The 21,846-nt window shown below is 39.2% G+C and overlaps 1 protein-coding gene across 5 annotated transcripts in view; it reads left to right on the forward strand.

Moving 5' to 3' along the window:
- The first annotated feature begins 10,971 nt into the window (after nt 1-10,971).
- Nucleotides 10,972-21,846, forward strand: part of MBTPS2 (membrane bound transcription factor peptidase, site 2) — a 50,269-nt gene continuing 39,394 nt past the window's right edge. For 3 of the 5 annotated variants that reach the window (XR_860833.3, XR_860832.3, XM_002913930.4), the window contains exons 1-3: nt 10,972-11,173; nt 14,316-14,464; nt 17,647-17,893. Coding sequence is in view for 3 of the 5 variants with exons in the window: in XM_002913930.4 (XP_002913976.1) it covers nt 11,099-11,173; nt 14,316-14,464; nt 17,647-17,893 (471 nt within the window). In the remaining 2 variants the exon portion in view is untranslated. Of the gene's footprint in view, nt 11,174-11,686; nt 11,769-14,315; nt 14,465-17,646; nt 17,894-21,846 lie in introns of all 5 variants that reach the window. The other 2 variants (XM_034649202.1, XM_019809694.2) reach the window with 2 other exon arrangements.

The following is a 21,846-nucleotide window of genomic DNA, read 5'->3' on the forward strand; positions in this document are numbered from 1 at the left end:
GCACAAAGCACAGAAATAATCAATAGCACTTCCCTGGAGTAAGTCCCCAATGTTAAATTTATAGTCTTTGGCCATTTTTTTCCTCAGCCTAGGATCTGAGAATAGCTTGGGTTAGGCAGATATATTCTCAAAGATCTGCAGTAACTTATCCCTTTAAAACAGGCCTGTAGGAGGTTACCAGGGGCTGGGAGGAGGGGGGAATAGAAAGTTTTTATTTAATGGGTTCAGAGTTTCTCTTTGGGATGATGAAAAAGTTCTGGAAATAGTGATGATGGTTATATACCATTCTCACTACACTTAATGCCACTTTAAATGGCTGAAACTGTAATTTTTATGTTATGTATCTTTTACCACAATTTAAAAAAAAACAGGTCTGTAGGGATTTCCATTTCCAGTAATAGGGCATGTTAGCTATACTGAAAAACTTCCTAGGACAAAAATACATAAAATATTAGAAAAGTATTTTAAATATTTCATAAATGCATGGTTGAGGTAGTGGAAAGTAAGGGGAATCCTCAAAGGTTTTATTTTTTTAAGATTTTTAATTTATTTATTTGAGACAGAGAGAGAGATCAGGAGCAGTGGGAGGGGCGAGGGAGGGGGAGAAGCAGACTCCCTGCTGAGCAGGGAGCCAGACTATGGCGCAGGGCTTGATCCCAGGACCCTGAGATAAGGCAGACATTCAACCGACTGAGACACCCAGGAGCCCTTCAAAGGTTTTAAGCAAATTCAGGATGAGAAAACATGAATTCAGGAGGGGAGTAAGCTCTCAAACTGGTGGCTGTCCTGATGTCATCTGCCGACCTTGGCTATTTTAATGCGCCCTCAGTAGGGACAGAAGATGTGGAAACTGGACCCTCGGTGAGTGAACTAGAACAGACCAACCATCCCCAGAGTGTGACATTAAAGAAGAAACTCACCCCTCCTGGCCTTGGCCATAGATGGAAGAGGAAACAAAAGTCTCCCATCAAATTTTTTATTACAAACTAGCCACTGGCAGCTTTGAGCCTGTATTTCTTGATAATTCCTATTGCTCCTAGATGAGGCTTCTTTTCAAACACCATCTTTTTTTAAAACATGAAAAAATCATAGTAGATAAATTTTTTAGGTAGAACTCACATAATTCATTCACCTGTTCTTCATATGACATATTTTCCAGACCACTTACCTCCCGAACAGTATTTCTTTGGGTACTTTCTGGTTTGTTCCAGGATCCTCTTAAGGAATGATGGCCACAATGGGAAATAATAACATAGATTTGGCTCAACCTGTACAGAGTAGAATAGGACTATTACTGCTTGTAATTGGTGTGATACTTATCTACTACTTGATAACAAATACCACCAAAACTGAGTGTCTTGAAGTAACATTTGTGATCTCACCATTTCTGTGGGTCAGGAATCTGGGTACAACCTTAGCTGGGTCCTCTGGCTCAGGGTATCTCACAAGGTGGCAGTCAAGTTGTCAGCTGGGCCGCAGTCCTCTCGTGGTTCAGTGGGGGAAGGATCTGCTGCCAACCCTGCTCATGAGGTTGTGAATAGTATTCAGTTTTTCAGGTCTGAAGGTCTCAGTTCCGCACTAGCTATTGGCCGGAGGCTGCCCTCAGTTCCTTGCCTCTCAACAGGACAGCTTAGAACATAGTAACTTGTCTCATCAGAGTGAGAAGTGAGAAGAGCCAGAAAGAGAGAGAGATAATAAGGAAGATAGAAGTCACAGTCTTTTATAACCTAATCATGGAAGTCACACCCCATCATTTTGGCAATATTCTATTGTCAGAAGCACATCACTAGGTCTAGCTCACACACAAAGGGAGGAGATTACACAAGGCATGATTACCAAGAGGCAGTGGTCACTGGAAGCCATTTCAGAAGCAGCCTACCACAACTGGACACCACACCTCTAATCCATCAAATTGGGACCCAAAAAATTAATGATTTAGATTTAAGTGACCCCTTAGGTTAGTGGGGCCCTTAAGTACTTGGCAAAAGTAAATGTTACTCCTCTCTGGAGGAACTTACCTTAAGCTCAGGCATTAATTACTTCTACCAGATAGAATTCCAACAAACATGAGTTTGCCATTAAAAGAGAAAAAAACACACATTACCATGAGCAATAATTAGCAGAAACAAAGGATCAGAACAGCTGACATTATAGATACTGGAATCATCGGATACATAATATATAAATAGCATGTTTAATATGTAGAATTGAAAATATGACTAAGGAACAAGAGAAAGTAAAAAAAATAGCAAATCAGATTTGAAACAAAACCAAATATAATTTCTAGAAGTTAAAAATAAAATAATTAAAATTGGAAAATCAAAAACTAATGATGTACAGTATGGTGACTAACATAACATAATAATATAAAGAAATAAAGAAAAATTTAAAAATTGGAAAATCAATAGACTGGTCAGAACAGCAGATTAAACACAGCCAAAGTAAGAAATAATGAACTGAAAGGTGGGTTTCAAGAAACTACCCAGAATGCAGCATGCTAAAGACAGGGAAAATATTAAAGAGAGGGGAAAAGACATGGAGGATAGAAAAGCTATTACCTCTAATCAGACTTTCAAAATGAGGAGGGAAAAAAACAAGGGAAAAAGAACATTCAAAGTAAGAATGGCTAAGAATTTGCCTTGTTTGATAAAGGTGACAAATCCTAAAATTCAACAAGCTGGATAGTGCTGGATACCTACCTAGCTTTCAGCTCCACATTCATCCTTCTATCCCCAGCGAGATAGCACTGGGGGTGGGTGTTTGCAAAATGCTGTCCAGACTCCTCTAGCAGGTGGCTTCCTCCTGGATTCCACCAATAAGAGGCACTGGTACCTAATCTTAAGTAGAAAGAGGGTAATAGTAGGAGTTCTGCTCTCACACTTGCTCTCTTACTTTTTCTCCTTCTGGCCACAAGCCCTTAGCCACAACATTTCCTCCAGCCATCCAGCCTAACCATTCCTGGGATGGTGGCCCCCACCATTCCCCTCCAAGGTTGGTAGCATAACCTCCTCCCTTTGGTGCCTTGAGCCCTAGGGATGTGCTAGCTACTTTATGCTTTCCAATCTCCCAGCTACCCCGCCTTTGTTCCTCTTTCAACCTTCCAATATATGTGTAGCCAATTCCCTTTTACAATCCTCTCTGTTTTGAAGTACCTAGCATGATTGCCATTTTCCTGCCTGGACCCTCATCCATATACCAACAAATTCCAAGCAAGTTAAATAAAAAGAAATGCACATCTAAACATGCCAAAGAGGAACACCAGAAAGAAGACAGATTACCTAAAACAAGAGACAGTTAAACTGACAACAGACTTCTCAACAGGAACAATAGAAGCCATAAAATAAGTAACATTTTCAAAATGCTGAATGAAAACAACTTTCACCCTAGAATTATATGCCCTATAAAACTATCATTTAAAATAAGAGGGAAATCGAGATATTTTCGGACAAGCAGTAAAAGATTACTTTTAAAGCCCGCTGAATTAAATAACAGGGATGCACTGAAGTTTTGTTTAAACCTTGGAATTTGGCATTTGGGATTTTGTTTCCCCCTGAGCCTTGTCTTTGGAAGTCCAAATGGCTGAACCAGAGCAAAATATACCACCCCAGAATATACCTCTTTGGCATATTGATTATTTTAAACTAATTTGGTGGGATTTTTTGTGGGTTTTTTGTTTTGTTTTTGGTTTTTTGGTTTTTTAAGAAACAGCAGACACAGGGGGAGCTCTGAAAGCTGAATACAAGTTATCCTTTGTAAGAAAAACATTTACAAGGCAAATCTCCATTTGTAGGGGTGTCTCCCTTTGTACCAGAAGGAGGAGGATGACTCTTAATCTCTAGAAACTCTTGTCAGTGCAGAAGGCAACAATTTAAGTCTGCTTAACAACCTTACCCTTGTTAACTGTGCTTTTCCTGGTCACCTCCCATAACTGGCATCCCCCACCAATATCTTCTGTTTTTAGCTGAAGGTATTTAAGGTGGTTGGCGGCTTGGGTCATTTCAAGGAGTTACTCAGTTTTCCTGGGTCTCTCCCCTATATATATTTTTGCTTTTCTCCTGTTAATCTTTTATTATGGGGAGGGGTCTCAGCCAAGAAACTCAAAGGGTAGAGGGAAAATTATTTTTCTTTCCCTATATGGCCAACTGCCTACTTCAACATCATTTCTGGAATCTCTGAAAATTTGCACAAGTGATCATTTGTCAGAGTAGATATCATCATATATAATTAGTGAAACAATGTCAATAATATGAATAAGGTGTGTCACTTGAATGTACTGAAAATATTTTAATATTCACTTTCAAACATACACACGGAGTCTAAAATAACTTGAGGTAAAAAAAAATTTTATGTGCTTTCTAAGTTTAAATCCATCACTTGATTAACAAATGTATACCCATTACTGAAGAGTAAAACGCTGTGATAATTATAATTTTTGAAACTATTAAGCTTACGTAGAGAACCAATTAAGAATCTGCATTGCTTGACTTTTGTTAGGTCATGCTGTAGCAACAAACTCTAAAACAAAGAACCGTAATTTTTTTTCCTCCACTTCCACTTAGGTTATAAGCCTTACCAAAAAAAAAAAAATCGCACTAAGAAATTCTTCACATCTTGCAAGGGTAAATTAATGGCAGAATGTCAGTTTGCCACGTCAAAATTTCACAAGCAGGAAAAATTCCAAAATCCTGTTCAATAGCATCCTTGATAAATCATCTTCCATTTATACATAAAAAAGAATGTAAAGTATAAGAAGAACAAAAGAAAGTGCTAAAGCAAAATGAGGTCTCAAAACCACATTTTATTCCCACTTAGCAAATTTCAAAACAATAGACTTCTTGAGAAGGCTTTAAGAAGAGAATTCCTTATAGTTCTATGCCTAGGGAAGCTAAAAGTTAAAATCTCATCGACAATAATAGACCACAGGTCAGCACGCTTTTTCTTTTAAGGGCGGGAGAACATTGTAGGCTTTGCAGGCCCTTAGGTCTCTGTTCCAACTACTCCGCTCTGTTGTGGTGCAAAGGTAGATAATGTGCAAACAGAGGAACCTGGCTCTGTTGCAATAGAACATCATTTACACAACCAGCCGAGGGCTACATCTGACCCTCAGGCCATAATTTGACATCTCCTACTAGATACTATGAACTATTTCCAATAGTTGAAGATGAAGGATTTTTTTTGTATTTGCTGAAACTATAAATGCTAGTTTTTAAGTTCCTTCTAAAATATGTGTTATCGAAAAATATCTTGAATAGTGTTCTGCTGTATATAGAAAGACTACGATATTGTTAAATGTGCTACTTTATCTAGGACATCAGACATTTGGATATGTAGAAACAACTACAGGTCATATTTAAGTCAGATGATGTGGTAGATTAATAATGAATTCCACTCTGCTTCTGTTCACAGATTGCTGTGGTCTCACACAGCTATCAACATAATACATTCTGACTGAAGAACTTATAGGATGGAAAATCAGTAAAACGTGTCACTATTGTTAATAATAGAACTAGCATGGTAAAGGCTAAGAGTGATTTAGGAATCATAAGTATACAATGTTTTGTTTATACACACTTCAGTACTGTAATAGAAAGCCATTATCACTGTCTACAAGCAGGAGGATAGTGGGCCACTTCGTCAGACTTCAGTCAAAGACAAAAGTACATGATGTCCAAAGATTTTGGAATTACCTTGTTAAATACTTAACAAAATGTCTAAACATGTTTAAAAGCTATCTTGAACGAAACCAAAATAATATGAATTTTAGATGAAAACTGTACATCTTGTTAAAACTGCTTGCAGAGAACGTACTTTGCTTGCTGGAACATGATGAAGAAGTAACCAAACTGATGCTTTCAGAGTACAAGTACTTCTTACATGAGAGCTGCTAAAAAGATTCCCTTCTCACTCTAGAAACACGAAGACACTCATGTACACAAAATGAAACTGAAACACAGATGGAAAAACCTAGATGACTGGTTTCTTGAAAGCCAATTATATTGCTTGATTAGCACATTTTTGGAACCTAGGTTTATAAGGACAAACATTATTCACATGACTGTAAAGCAGCAATTGCAGGCAAAAGGTATATATATATGAGGAATGAAACATAAGCGAAGACAGCACTTTCAGAAGACATTCAGAAAATATTTTCTTCAACTGGCACTAGAAACTTCCATCTGTGAGACTGCTTAAACCAAACTGTGCCATCTTCAGCAACCATACCAACCCTGGGATTTAAAATGGAGAGGAGCCTTTGCCTTAGCCGGTTCCTATTAAACAGAAAGGAAAGGCTTAGTAATTCTGTGGCAGCATCAGCACTAGCAGTATCCCACAATGACAGCACTAACCGAACATTTTGTGCCACTATACCCTCCATAGGTGAGAGTAAACGGCTATTTATGTGGTAGATAACACTACTGTGTATTTCCAAATGTTCTTCTCTCCTTCCAGGTGATGACACTCCCTCTGCCCTTTATGTGAAGTACAACTCTTTGACTACTTTTGGCTAATGAAACATGAGTGGAAATAACATGTGCACATCTGGGCCACAGCACTTCACTGCCAGTGGTACATACTCTAGTCTTCTTTCTTTGCCACAGGAAACTCTGAACCTCATTTTGAGATGGGAGCATGATAAAACAATGGAGTCTCCACCAGCGTGCCAACCCATGATGGATACATACCACAAACAAAAAATAATTCTTTGCTGTTTTTAGCCCCTGGGATTGTTTTTTAAGATTTTTTTATTTATTGGGGCACCTGGGTGGCTCAGTTGGTTGTATGTCTGCTCTCAGCTCGGGTCATAATCCCAGGATCCTGGGATCAACTCCTGCATAGGGCTCCCTGCTCAGTGGGGAGTCTGCTTCTTCCTCTCCTTCTGCCCCCCTCCCTCTGCTTATACTCTCTCTCTCTTTCTCTCTCTCAAATAAATAAAATCTTTTTTTTAAAGATTTTATTTATTTATTCGACAGAGATAGAGACAGCCAGCGAGAGAGGGAACACAAGCAGGGGAGTGGGACAGGAAGAAGCAGGCTCATAGTGGAAGAGCCTGATGTGGGGCTCGATCGCATAACGCTGGGATCACTCCCTGAGCCAAAGGCAGATGCTTAACCGCTGTGCCACCCAGGCGCCCCTCAAATAAATAAAATCTTTTTTAAAAACCGACTTTTTATTCATTTATTTGAGAAAGAGAGCTCAAGAGCAGGGGGGAGGGGCAGAGGGAGAGAGACAAGCAGACTCCATGCTGACTGTGGAACCCAACATGGGGCTTGATGCAGGGCTCTACCCCAGGACTCTGAGACCATGACCTGAGCTGAAACCAAGATTTGGATGCTTAACTAACTGAGCCACCCAGGCACCCTTCGCCCCTGGGATTTCAGAATTTGTTACCCAAGCATAACCTAGCTTATCCTGACTGGTATAATTTGGTGTCATACATGTAGAGTATAATGACCCCAGAAGCAAACTATCAGCTTACTTTGATAAGAAATAAATATCTCTGGGGTGCCTGGGTGGCTCACTTGGTTAAGTTTCACCTTCGGCTCAGGTCATGATCCCAGGGTCCTGGGATGGAGCCCCTCATTGGGCTCCCTGCTCAGCAGGGGGCCTGCTTCTCCCTCTCCCTCTGCAGCTCCCCAGGCTTGTGATCGCTCTCTGTCAAATAAATAAATAAAATCTTTAAAAAGAAAGAAAGAAAGAAAGAAAGAAAGAAAGAAAGAAAGAAAGAAAGAAAGAAAGAAAAGAAAGAAAGAAAGGAAAATATTCCTGCATAAAACATCAGACTTTAAAAATCTGAATACTGATATTTTTCATAATAAATTTGTAATAATATTTTAAATTATAGCTAATGTTATATCTCATGTTGATTCTGGTATCTCAGAAGTTTATTATATGATGTTGATATTCTGCTTCAGCCAAATATTGATTTTTAATAATGAGGCTATTTTGCATTCAGCCAAAATATATATCTGGTACCCCCTCTAAAAATAATAAATTAAAATTGTATGAATAATTTTATAATAATAGAGGCTATGTGTCCTCTATTTAAAGTAGTTACCTGATAAGGGTGCCTAGCTGGCTCAGTCAATAGAACATGCAATCTTGGGGTCGTGAGTTCAAGCCCCATGTTGGGTGTAAAGCTTAAATACATACATACAGACAGACAGACAGACAGACATACCTGACAGAAACCTGAAACGACTTGTAAATTAGGTCACAAATTTGTTTCAAGGAAAAATACTTTAATCTTCTGGAATTCAGGCATTTTTTGCTGCCATCTTGCATCCTCTATCTTGTCTCTTCTGCTGCCACCAGCTGGCTTCCAATATTCATAAGTTCCAGAAACCAGCAGGATTCAATTCAGTGTTTTGTTTTGACTGCTGGGTCCCTGATGAGAACACCAAGTCAGCTGAATAAGTAAATTTTTAGGTTGGAAACAGAAAAACACAATCAACTCATTTCCTACATATTTTGGGTAATCAGATAGCCACACAGTAGCTGGTACTTGTCCAGCAAGGGGTCCAGACAAGGCTTCAGGCTAACAAAAAAGATCTTAAGTTCATATTCTCTTCCAAGGGAAGAACAGTGTTAAAAACTGCAGTCATTATGTAAGTGTGAACAAAGGTCAGTTCAAACACAATAGCCTACCAACACTCTTAGTGCAGTTTTAAGCTTTAATAACTTCAGAAGTACAAATTCTACAAACTTAAAACATCCTTGAAAGTAAAAAATACCGTGGCACCTGGGTGGCTCAGTTGGTTAAGTGTCTGCCTTCAGGTCTGGTCATGATTCCAAGGTCCTGGGATTGAGCCCAGATTGAGCCCCACCTCGGGCTTCCGGCTTACCGGGGAACCTGCTTCTCCCTCTCCCCACTGCTTGTGCACTCTCTCCCTCTCTCTCTCTCAGATGAATAAATAAAATCTTAAAAAAAAAAAAGGAAATACCTAAATTTCTTTCATGCTTAGTCTTGGGAATTTTTGAACAGTAAATGTATTTCAATTTTTTGTTTCAATGTTTATCTTCGGTTGAGAGACTAAAACACTTGAAATTTGAAATTATTCAAAATTCACAAAATGAAAGAAGTATGAAAGAAATTTAAATAAACTTTCAAGTGATGGCTTTCACAAGTTTGTAGCAAGTATACTTCTGAAATTATCAAAATCTAAAAGTGCACTAAGACTGTTGGGGCACCTGTATGTGGAAAACTGGGGGGGGGTCACAGAGTTCTTGAATATAAACTTTTATAATTTACACCTAGCTACATCCAAAATAAGTTGAAACATTTTATAACAACATATATGCACACATGTATGCAAGGAGATGTAAAACTGAGTCATAAGGTCTCTTGAAGCTAGAGGGACATGGTGCTAAATTATTAAAACTTTAGCAAAAGGATGGGAGAATGAGCCAAATTAGTAGCAATATCTGTAATACAGCTTTCTAGTATTATACTATCATTTTTTACTTTGGAGGCCATTGAGGGTCCATTTTTATTAGGGATACTTGTTCTTAAAATAGTATTATGTTCTCGATATTAGTATTGATATTATTGCTAATGATGCTTTTCTGGAAAAGTTAACTTACAAAAGCATGAACATTAAGAGAATGCAGAGGGGCGCCTGGGTGGCACAGTGGTTAAGCGTCTGCCTTCCGCTCAGGGAGTGATCCCGGCATTATGGGATCGAGCCCGACATCAGGCTCCTCCGCTATGAGCCTGCTTCTTCCTCTCCCACTGACTCTTGGGTCCCACTCTGAGCTTCTGATTCAATTAACCTAGGCTGCAAAATGGACATTGGAAATTTTAAAAGGCCCTGCGATGGTCCTACTGTACAGCCAAGTGTGAGAACCACTACTCCAGGTCAACGTATAATCAGGTATAGGTCAGCATAAAAATATGTGCAGATATTCAGAGCTCCAATGTTTTAAACATAGCACCAATCTCAAAGTTTGTAATGGAAGGGGTCTTAAAAAGAACCTAATTTAATCAACAACATGGATGAATCTCAAAAATATTATGTTGGTGGATGGAACTAGAGGGTATTATGTTAAGGAAAATAAGTCAGAGAAAGATAAATACCATATGATTTCACTCGTATGTGGAATTTAAGAATCAAAACAGAGGCTCATAAGAAAAGGGAGGGAAAAATAAGATGAAATCAGAGAGGGATATAAACCATGATTAACTCAAGGAAACAAACTGAGGGTTGCTGGAGGGGAGATGGGTGGGGGGATGAAGTAATTGGGTGATGGGCATTAAGGAGGGCATGTGATGTAATGATCACTGGGTGTTATATGCAACTCATGAATCACTAAACTCTACCTCTGAAACTAATAATACACTATATGTTAACTAATTGAATTAAATAAAATTTAAAGAAAAAAATATTATGTTGAGCGAAATAAGCCAGACACAAAAGAGTATACTTATTGTATAACTCTAGTTACACAGTTTAAATACATTATAACAGGGGTGGAGTGGGGGGACTGCCTGGGAAGAGACAGGAAGAAAATTCCGGAAAGGAAACGTTCTCTATTTTGGTTAGGGTACACAGATATCTGTAGTTACCAAAACTAATTGAAACGGACAACTGAGACCTGCATTATGATTTCGCTTTATGTAAATTAAAGTTCAATAAAAACAAATAAACATCATAAACTTAAATCTGGATACCTATGACAGGGTCTGGGAGGCAGAGCCATGACCCGCCGCCTTCACACGACCCCAAACTCTCACTAGCTTAAAGGGAACAGCAAACCCCAGACCAGAACCGGAGCGAATAGAGAGCCAACAGCAGGGAGGGCCAAAGCCTAAGAATCGCTAGAGGGCTGGGAGCTGGTGCCGAGCCAGACGCCCACACCTCCGTGCCCGGGTGTCTCACGAAAATAAGCCCCCGCTCCTTTTTCCGGTGCGCACATGGCTGTCTGTGTGTGCTTTCCGGAAGGGTCCGGGGGGAAACGGCGCCACCGCGAGAAAAGAACCGGTGGCAGCTTGGTTCCTGTGCGGATGCTGGGGCTGTAGGCGCCGCGCTTTCGGCTCGTTGCGGCTCACAGGGAGGAGGACGCCGGGGCTCGCTTTCCCTCCGCCGCCTCCGTCACTACCATGATTCCAGTGTCGCTGGTGGTCGTGGTGGTGGGCGGCTGGACTGCCGTCTACCTGACCGACTTGGTACTGAAGGTGAGGGCCTCGGGCCTAAAGCCCAAGCCCGCGGTGTCCAGGGCTGGGGCGCAAGGCCCGAGGCCTTTTCTCTTCCCCTGCCTCGCGCCTCCCGGGCTGGAAGCCGCGCGGCCAGTACCCACGTGCGCCTTTCCGCGTGGCGCCCGGGCCCTGTGGAATAAATAAAACACGGCGGACCGCGGGAGGGGTGTGGCGGTCTGCTCTGCGGCCGCAGTTGCATTGCGGGGTGGTGCAGGCCCCGCTGCCTTCGGGTCCTGCCCGGGAGGCGCCAGTACTGGGCTCGGGAGGGCCAGGGCTTTGCCAGACCCCGCGGCAGTGCACCTGGGAGGAAAGTAAAAAGTCCGCCTAGGAAAGGCGTCGTTTTCCCTCATTGTCTTTAAGCCCACAACCCTCCAAAGACCGTGGTACTGGAATGAATCTAAATCAAGTTGTGATTTAGATCAGCGGTCTCAAACTTTAAAGTGCATACAGTCATTTGGGGTTCCTGTTAAAATTCGCTTTCTGATTCAGCAGGTTTGGGGCGGGGCCTGAGATTCTGCATTTGTAACCAGTTCCCTGGTGCTACCAGTGTTGTTAGTCTACAGACCATACTCAGGTAACAAGGATTTAGATAACTAGTTCGACTACTCCAGTGCTAATTTGCACCCTGCACCCACTTCTTCACACTAACTTCCTTCCCCCACACCACACTTACACCCCTGGTGCACCGTCCACTCTTCAGCTCTTTGGGAAGGGTGGCAAAAATTATACCCAATTGTCTGACCACAGGTTTCAAGCAGCCTTTGAAATTGAATAGTGGGGGGAGGGGTGAAGGTAACAATAAAGTTATTACAACATAGAGATATTAACCCACAGTACAGTTCTCAAGTGTTTAATAAAACCTTCATGTTATGAATACTGTTCTAAATAGAATATTAGAGTTTAGTATTGTGTGTTTTAGGTGTAACAGTAGAATGAAATGATACTTGTACTTCTTTGTTGGATTTAAACTTGCAAAGTGAGGAGGTTTTACAGTGGAATCCTTAGAGCAAGGGCTGGGTTCAGCCACTTCCCAGCCTTTGTGACCTTGGCCAAATTACTCTCTGCCTGGGTGTCTTCATTTTCAAAATGGAGGTAATAATAGTAAGGATCTTCTGAGATTGTAGAGAAGATTACATTAGTTCATGCACGTGAAGTTTTGCTACTCAAAGTGAAATCCAAGGACCAGCAGCACTCACATCATCTGGGAACTTGTCAGAAATGTAGAATCTCAGGCCTTATCTCTGACCTGCGGAATCAGGATCTGCATCTTTACAAGATCCCTAGGTGCTTCCTCTGCAGGTTCTTGGCATACTGTTTAACATATCATAGCAGTACCGGCCACTGCTTCTTTAAACAGTGATTTTGTTGTTTAGAAAAAACAAAAGCCACGTGATTTCTTCATGTTGCATATGTGACAAGAATCCAAAATAAAAAGAACTTTTCAAACCTTTACAGTCTCTGATCAAGTGTGTGAGGTGATCAGGTTACTTCACTTTCAGTAACAGCCCCTAGTTCCCCAACAGAGCACTATTCCTCGAGCAAAAGACCTAACTCTCACTCAGAATATCTGCCTGGGGAATGGAGAGACCTCAAGTTTTAGGAGTCTGCACCTTCAGCTTCTCTGCTTCCAACTTGGTTTGCTGTTCCACGTTTGGTTCTTCTAGGATTTCCTCAGTAAACATAGACTGAAGGGGTGTGTCACTCTACTTTTCCAAGTCCTGGAAAACAAGCAAGTTTTAAATACTTCGCCTGAAGACTGAGAACAGAGATCGTTATAGATCCAAAGGCGAACAGATACCTGTATTCAGTCAGGTTATTTCTTATGACTGATAGGGCTGCAATACCATTCTAGAGACAAATTTTTCAAATGGATGAGCATCAATCTGACAAAATACTTAACTGTATTTACTGTAACTGAGGGGTAATAAGGGTGAGTGTCAGGGTATATAAAACAACCTTACGTTATCCAAAATCCTACATTACTCAAGGACTTCAGACTTCCCTGAAGATTAAATTCTTGTTAGGCTGTGTATAAGCAGCTATCCCTTCAACCCTGAAAAATGTAAGTTACTAAAACCCAAGATGGCTTTACATAAGTTTTATACTTTTAAATGATCAAAGGCAGCCTAATTTCTTAGGGTTGTTGCTCATAAGAGGGTACAAAGCACTGATTCCAAGTAACTTGCCCCTGTATTGGATTGGTTGGGGGTCTTTTTAAGTTATAACACAAGACCTCTTTTTGTCATAACAAGGCTTCTAGAACTCTGCTGTGCAGTGTGGTAGCCACTAACTACATGTGGTCATGGAGCATTTGAAATGCCACTAGTTCAAGTTGAAATGTGCAATAACACTGACACTGGATTCAAAGACTTTTGAACAAATAAGTACAAATAAGTACAAATAAGTAAATGGAATGTAAAGTATTTCAATAGTTTATTACATGTTGAAATGATAGTATCTTAGGTATTTTTAGTTTAAAAATATATTTAATCTATTTCTGTTTACTTTTTAAAATTCAGCTACTAGAAAATAAAATTACAAATGTGGCTTGCATTTATGGCTCACATATTTCTGTGGGACAATGCTCCTCTAAGCAGAGCTCAGCAAACTTTTTCTGTAAAGGGCCAGATGATAAGTATTTTAGGCTTTGTGAGCCACAGCATGTCTGCCACATATTCTTGGGTTTTTTGTTGTCTTTTTTTACAATCCTTTAAAAATGTAAAAACCATCCTTAGCTCACAGGCTATACAAAAACAGGCTGTATTATGGGGCCCCTGGCTATCTCAGTCAGTAGAACATATGACTTGATCTCAGGGGTCATGAGTTTGAGCCCCACATTAGGCATAGAGATTACTTAAAAAAAAGAAAGAAAGAAAGAAAGAAAAACAGGCTGTAGGCCACGTTTAACTCATGGGCCATAGTTTGCCAGACCCTAACCTCAACAGACCAGCTAGTCTGAGACCTTTAATATCCTTTAAGAATAAACATAAAGCTTTTAAATTATAAGTAACTGGACAGTCAGTATCTTGCTTTCCTGTAGAAAAGACTTTTTAAAAATTTTCTTTAACTTCATACATGTTCTTCAAAACTGAATGATGTGGAACTTTTCTTTCTCTCCTAGTCATCTGTGTATTTTAAGCATTCTTATGAAGACTGGCTGGAAAACAACGGATTGAGCATCTCCCCTTTTCACATAAGATGGCAAACTGCTGTTTTCAATCGTGCCTTTTACAGTTGGGGACGGCGGAAAGCAAGGATGCTTTACCAGTGGTATTCTTCATTTTCTTATTTTGGTTTAAATTGGTCATTGTGATCATGAGAAATGCTTGTTAAATGAACTATTTCCATTATTTTCCAATCTACTGAGTTTTAAAATGTTGGCAGTATAAAACTTTTCTGGTTTTATGTGAACTTAGGAGATTACACCATTGTGCTTTTGCATACATCAAAAATCAAGGTTTTATATCTTGATCTGCTGGTAGATACATGGGCACACATGTAAAAATTCTGTGAGCTGTATGTTTGAGACTTGTGCACTTTACTGTGTAAGTTATACACTACTAGAAATGCAAAAACAAAAGAAATGCCAAAAAATTGGAGCATTTTCCATCAGGAAACTAATTCTGTAAAATTCTGTCCCCCATCATCACACATAGAAACAAGGGTCCTGGGAGTCATAGGATGCCCAAAAGTCTGCAGGCTTTCCCCTATACTTCTTTTGTGATACCCTTCCAGGGGAATGATATTTAAAATATTTTCACAACCAGTAAGGCATATACACAAACCATTTGGGAAAATGGCCAGCCAGATTGTAGCAGCAGGGTTTTGGAGTCCCCTGGCCATGCCAGGCATACCCCTTTAATTTAGCAAATTTCTTCAATCGAGGAACATGTAGTGTTTATTGTTAAGAGGTTTATAATGATTTCTGGGATACCGTAGAGACTGACAGGTTTTGTAGTTGGCAGAATTTCTAGTGTGGGCATAGGAGGCCTTTGTCTAAATTCCATTTTGCTAGAAATTTAGCTCCAAATGGAATAGAGCTAAATGTAAATAATCAGATCATTAAAAAGCAAAAAATGCAATAGCAGATCAAACAAAATAGAAGGAAATAATAAAGAGCAGAAATCAGTGAAATAAAAACAGCAAAATCAGCAAAGCCAAGTGTTGGTTCTTTGAAAAGATTCATAAAACTAATAATCGCCTTCCATAATTAAGAAGAATAAAAGAAAACACAAGTAACTAAAAAATCAGAATTGAATGGTTAGTATCAAAAAGATAAAAAGTAGCAAGCATTAGCGAGGATGCAGAGAAAAGGGAGCCCTAGTGCACTGCCGATGGTAATATAAATTGGTACAACCACTGTGGAAAACAATATGGAGGTTTGTCAAAAAAGATGAACTAAAATAGCACCAGATGGTAGTAGCTACACTTGTGAACACAGCATAATGTATAAACTTGTTGAATCACTGTGTTGTACACTGAAAATACAATGTAACATTGTATGTCAATTATACTTCAATTTAAAAAAAAATTTTTTAAAAGAAATACCATATGATCCAGTAATTTCACTACTGGATATTTACCCACAGGAAACAAAAACACTAATTCAAAAAGATAGATATGTTTATTTCACCATTATTTACAATAGTTGTGATATAGAAGCAGCCCAAGTGTCCATCAGTAGATGAATGGAGGGGCGCCTGGGTGGCTCAGTTAAGTGCCTGACTCTTGATTTCAGCTCAGGTCATGATCTCAGGGTCATGAGATCGAGCCCTGTGTCAGGCTGTGCACTGGGTGTGGAGCCTGCTTAAGACTCTGTCTCGGGGCGCCTGGGTGGCACAGCGGTTAAGCGTCTGCCTTCGGCTCAGGGTGTGATCCCGGCATTGTGGGATCGAGCCCCACGTCAGGCTCTTCCGCTATGAGCCTGCTTCTTCCTCTCCCACTCCCCCTGCTTGTGTTCCCTCTCTCGCTGGCTGTCTCTCTCTGTCAAATAAATAAATAAAATCTTTTAAAAAAAAAAAAGACTGTCTCTCTCCTTCTCCCTCTGTCTCTTGCCACCTCCCCATGTTCTCTCCCCCACCTCAAAAAAAAAAAATAAAAAATATTAAAATCTTAAAAAAAAAAAAAAAATGAATGGAGGGGCTCCTTTGTGGCTCAGTCAGTTGATCGTCAGACTCTTGGTTTCAGCTCGGATCATGATCTCATTGATCATGAGATCGAGCCCTGCATCAGGTTCCACACTCAGCAGGGAGTCTGCTTGAGGATTCTCTCCCTCTGCCCCTCTCCCCACTTGCTCTCTCATTCTCTCTCTCTAGAATGAATGAATAAATCTTTTTAAAGAAAGATGAAGGAATAAAGAGGATGTGGTATATATACATAATGGAACATTAGCCATAAAAAATAAGATCTTGCCATTTGCAACAACATGGATAGACCTAGAGGGGGTATTATGCTAAGTGAAATAAGTTAGACAGGGAAAGACAAATACTGTATGATTCTACTTATATGTGGAACATAAAAACAAAACAAATGAACAGCCAAACCAAAACTAAGTAGAGTCTGAAATACAGAGAACTAACTGTTAGTTGCCAGACGGGAGATAGGTATGGGTATGGGTGAGATAAAGGGAATTAAGAGGTACAAATTTTCAGTTACAAAATAAGTCATAGAGATGAAAAGTACAGCATAGGAAATACAGTCAATAATACTGTAATGATACTGTATGGTGACTAAGCATGCTGAGTATTGAATAATGTATAGAATCGATATGTTGTATACTTGAAACTAATATGTTAATTATACTTCAATTTAAAAAAATCAGAATTGAGAAAAAGGCACATTACTGCCTCTTTCATAGACTTTTTAAAAAATGAAACTATTGTGAACGGTTCTATGCCTATAAATTTAACAATTTAGATGAAACAGACAAGTTCCTTGAAAAACACAACTTAAAGAAGGCTAGAAAATGTAATAGATTTTTCCCAACTATAGAAGGGTAATTTGTAATTAGTTAAACAGTAGAAGGAAACTGGTGTTAAATTTTACCATGTTAATATTTAAGGTCATCACAAAATATAGCTGAAATAAAATGCAAACAAAAGAATTGGTAGAGGAAAAAAGATATGGATATCTATCATGTCAAAAGAGCTTTCATAATTATATGAGAACGAGTTCAAAACAATTCTGTGTAAACGGGCAAAAGACATGAGAGGAAAGAAACTTTTTATTGGGAACAATATTCGGCCTCTTCAGTTATGAGAGAATTACAAATTATTTCAGCTGCTTAAAGAGCTCAGTGCGTGTGCTTTGGTTACTTACCTGAAGTTCAGGTAGGAAAATGAGGCCAAAGTAGTGCAGCTTTTAGCCTATCATTTTAAAGCTGGTCGAAGAATTTGTTAACCCACAAGTTGTAAGGAATTGTATGTTTACGTGATTCTGTTTCTTCCCAACAGGTTCAATTTTGGAATGGTGTTTGGCGTAATTGCCATGTTCAGCTCTTTTTTCCTCCTCGGGAAAACGCTGATGCAGACTTTGGCACAGATGATGGCTGACTCTCCCTCTTCTTATTCTTCCTCCTCCTCTTCTTCTTCCTCTTCTTCCTCCTCCTCTTCCTCTGCTTCTTCCTCTTCATCATCTTCCTCTTCCTCCTCCTCATCATCGTCCTCCTCACTTCACAATGAGCAAGTGCTACAAGTTGTGGTAAGTACCTTCTTTTTGCTTTTTAAGTTTATTTCAACACAAATATAAGGTATTTCTTCTGGCTAGCATAACTCCTCTTCATGTTATAAATATGGAAATAGATGAAAAGTCTCATGATTTCTCAAATTACCTGCTTAAACAAAAATATTAATAGGATTATAGCAAAGACTTGTTGCAATATGTAGTACCAGTAGTAGTAGTAATAGAACAAATGCACCATCATCAAGACTGTCAACAATTACACAGATATTTGATTTAATTCATGTTGTCTTCTTGAGCTGTTAAATGATTGTTTCTATCAAGGAATGAGCTGGCCTATTTAAGATCTCTATACCGTATAAATAAATTGCATTTTAACCCTGTGTAAAGTGTTCCCCTTTCCTCTTCGTGGCTTTCAGACTCTAACCAATAATATCCTTTTATTTAAAAATATAAGACCTTGAATGGTCACTGTGATTTCCTGATGTGAAGAGTAATGTGCTGAGTTTTACTCCTTTGACTATAAGCTATTTTAATAATTCTCACTTGAAAGCACATGTATAAACCTGTACCTTACTGATGCATGTCTCCAGAGTACAGAAGGGTGCTTTACCATTGACTAACTTTTATTTCAAATTTTATATATGTATAGTTTTTATTTCCATGAGTCATGGGTGTTATATTCTTAATCATGCTCTTATTAATGGAATAGACTATTTAAGAGTTAGTTACTGATACTTTTTTAACTTTCATTTTTGTGGTTTCTACTAGTCTGGACCACTGTGGGTAGATTTAGAAGTCATTTGTAGAGAATGATAATGAATCTCTCCTGTGGTCATAGCTCTTTTTTAGAGGTTCAAAGGATTCGCCAGATGAGGCCTCAGAAGAGATGATTTATTTCTTCAACGTTTACTAAATGTATTCTGCCTACTGGCCCTATGCTGAGTCCTGCTTATATGGGGAACAAAATCCAATCCTAGCACTCATGGAGCTTTTAGTCTAGAGGGAGAGCTGCTGTGATTGTGCTACAGTTGGACAGAGTACCAGGTACTGTGGTACAGAGAAAAGGCATGCTGAGATGTCCCTGGCACTGGGAAGAAAGGAGAGGAGAGCTTCAAAGGAAGGGTGAGGAGAGTCCCCATAGCCTCTAAGGAAAGATAGCGATTGAGCATTCCAGTAACAGAGAGAACCGTACTTGCTTATTTAAGATCTCTATGTCATATAAATAAATTGCATTTTAACCCTATGTAAAGTGTTCCCCTTTAGGGAGGGGGGAATAATAGAATAATAATAAAACCTAGATAATATACAGTGCTTCCTGTGTGAGATTTTTGTGCCCATTTTATTTTATTTTTGCAACAATCTAGAGGTAAATATCTCATCACAGATGAGAAAACCAAGGAAGAGAGGTGTTAAGCCACTTGCCTGTAGTCACAGCTCATAAATGGTGGGCCCATTGTTCACCCACCACTAACCTCAGAGCCATCATGCTCTACTCCCTAAAGAAAGACCAGTAATTCGGGGTGCCTGGGTGGCTCAGTTAAGTGTCTGTCTGCCTTTAGCTCAGGTCATGATCCCAGGGTCCTGGGATCAAGCCCTGCGTTGGGCTCCCTACTCAGTAGGAAGCCTGCTTCTCCCTCTCCCTCTGCCTGCAGCTCCCCCTGCTTGTGCTCTCTCTCTCTCTCTGCCAAATAAATAAATAAAATCTTTAAAAAAGAAAGAAAGAAAGAAAGAAAGAAAGAAAGAAAGAAAGAAAGAAAGAAAGAAAGAGAAAAGAAAGATAGATCAGTAATTCTTCAAGGAACTATCAAGTAACTTTCACCTGTGTCTAGGAGGTATATGGTATATGGTGCAGGAGATAAGATGGGAAATATTCATAGTGTCTCAGTTATGAAAGACCATTCTAAGAAGTTTTTATTTAGGGGGGCATCTGGCTGGTTCAGTGAGGCTGGAGTCATCCTAAACTGTCAGGCTACACAATTGGTTATTGTTTGCCACAGAAGAGGATAGTAGAAAAAGGAGCAGGTTGGGAGGAAATGTGATCATTCACCTGTCTGCTTACTAGGATTAGAATGGCAAAGTGTGTTCAGAGATGAAATTATTTCTTCTTTCTGCTTCTCAGTTTATTCATAGAGCTCACAAAAATATTGACTCTTGTTAGGAGAGTCATGCTTCAGAACCATGAAAAAGTCAGCTGTCCTCTGTAAGTCCACTGTGCATATTTATGTATACAGTTAAGAATGTTATGTCTCCTGGCTTTAAGTTCTTGTAGCTCAGAGAACGTACTTTCTATTTACGTTATAATTCCCTACAGCCTCTTTCAGTATTCCCCAAAACCTGGTACTCTGTGTCATTGAGAGATCAGAATCCTGGTACATCTACTACCCTGTGTGATCATGGCCAAGACAGATGGGCAGTCACATATTGTTGCCAGCAAATAAGACCTACCATCTGTTAGTATAGTCACACACTCAAATCCTTACCTTATCTCATCATTACATCCATAAAATAATAAAGCAAAAGGGACGCCTGGGTGGCTCAGTTGGTTAAGCATCCAGCTCTTGATTTCGGCTCAGGTCATGATCTCAGGGTTATGAGATCAAGCCCTGTGTCGGGCTGTGTGCTCAGCATGGAGTCTGCTTGAGATTCTCTCTCTCTCTCTCTCTCCCTCTCCCTCTGTCCCCTCCCCCTGCTCGTGCTTGCTCACTCTCTTTCTCTTGCACATGCATATGTGCGCACATGCTCTTAAATAAAGAAAATCTTTTAATAATAATAAAGGAAAGGAACCAATGTCCTATTGAATCAAGCCTACTGATGTATTTGAAATAAAGGTAAAATAAGATGTGATATAGAGAGAATGTATAAGAATTAATCTTAAGTACGTAAATTTAGAAGAAGGGTCAGAGAAGAGGAAACTAGTGATCTAAACAGGTAGACCCCTAACAACGTGGAAATGGAGCAGGTATGTAGAAGAGCATACCCTGATATTCTTAGAAGGAGTTGCTTAGTAGGGGCTGAGTAAAGAGAACTTCAGATAATGAGCATCATAAAAATATTCATATCTTTTGACCATTTATTTCCACATCTAAGACTCTAGTTTTAAGGAAACACTTCCAAATTTGGAAAAAAAGTATTCATCAAATTCTTATCCTAACATTATTATTACAGAGAATTAGAAACAACCACAATGTGTAATTGAGTAATGTTTGAGTTATGGGATTGTCATACAGTGAAATATTATGCATACATTAAAAATGAAGGTTATGAAAACTAGTTTCATAACTAGGGAAAGACACTTGCAATTAATGAATTAAGAAAGTGATCCAAGCAGCATGGTTTGAATCTCCTCTTCAGTTACTAAAGGAGACTTAAAAGTGAAATTCCTCTATACACAAAGATAAATTCCAATTGAATTAAAATTGAAACAAAATCATGAGGGCTTGAAAGATAAAAAACGGGTTTCTGCTATATGAACACAGAATTAGGATGACATAAGCATAACACTAATGGCAGAAACCATGAATGTTGATAGATTTGATGACATCAAAATTTTTATATATCAAAAAACTAAAAGTAAAATAAAATTAAAACGGAAAAGAATTTGGGAATACATCTGTGGTATGTATTACAGAGGGCCGATCGTTAATATTCGAACTAATCTTGCAGAGCAGTAAGAACAGAAGAACACTCTTGGAGAAAAAAATAGACAAGTCATGAGTAGACTACTCACAGAAGACCTACTAATGGTCAGAAGTAGGGGAAAATTTGAGCTTTAATAATCATCAAAGAAATGTAAATCAAACAAAGAGATACTTTTTATTTCCCTCAAGTTGCAGATTTGGAAGATTTGAATAATATAAGTTTGCCTAAGGTTATGGAAGGGTCTGCTTCTGGAGAACAGTTTGATATGTATCAAAGTCCTTTAAATTTTGTGTAATGATAGCATTTATACCCTCCGTGAAGCATAATATTAA

The sequence above is a fragment of the Ailuropoda melanoleuca genome, chromosome X, assembly GCF_002007445.2.
Source record: "Ailuropoda melanoleuca isolate Jingjing chromosome X, ASM200744v2, whole genome shotgun sequence".
NCBI classification, from domain to species: domain Eukaryota; kingdom Metazoa; phylum Chordata; class Mammalia; order Carnivora; family Ursidae; genus Ailuropoda; species Ailuropoda melanoleuca.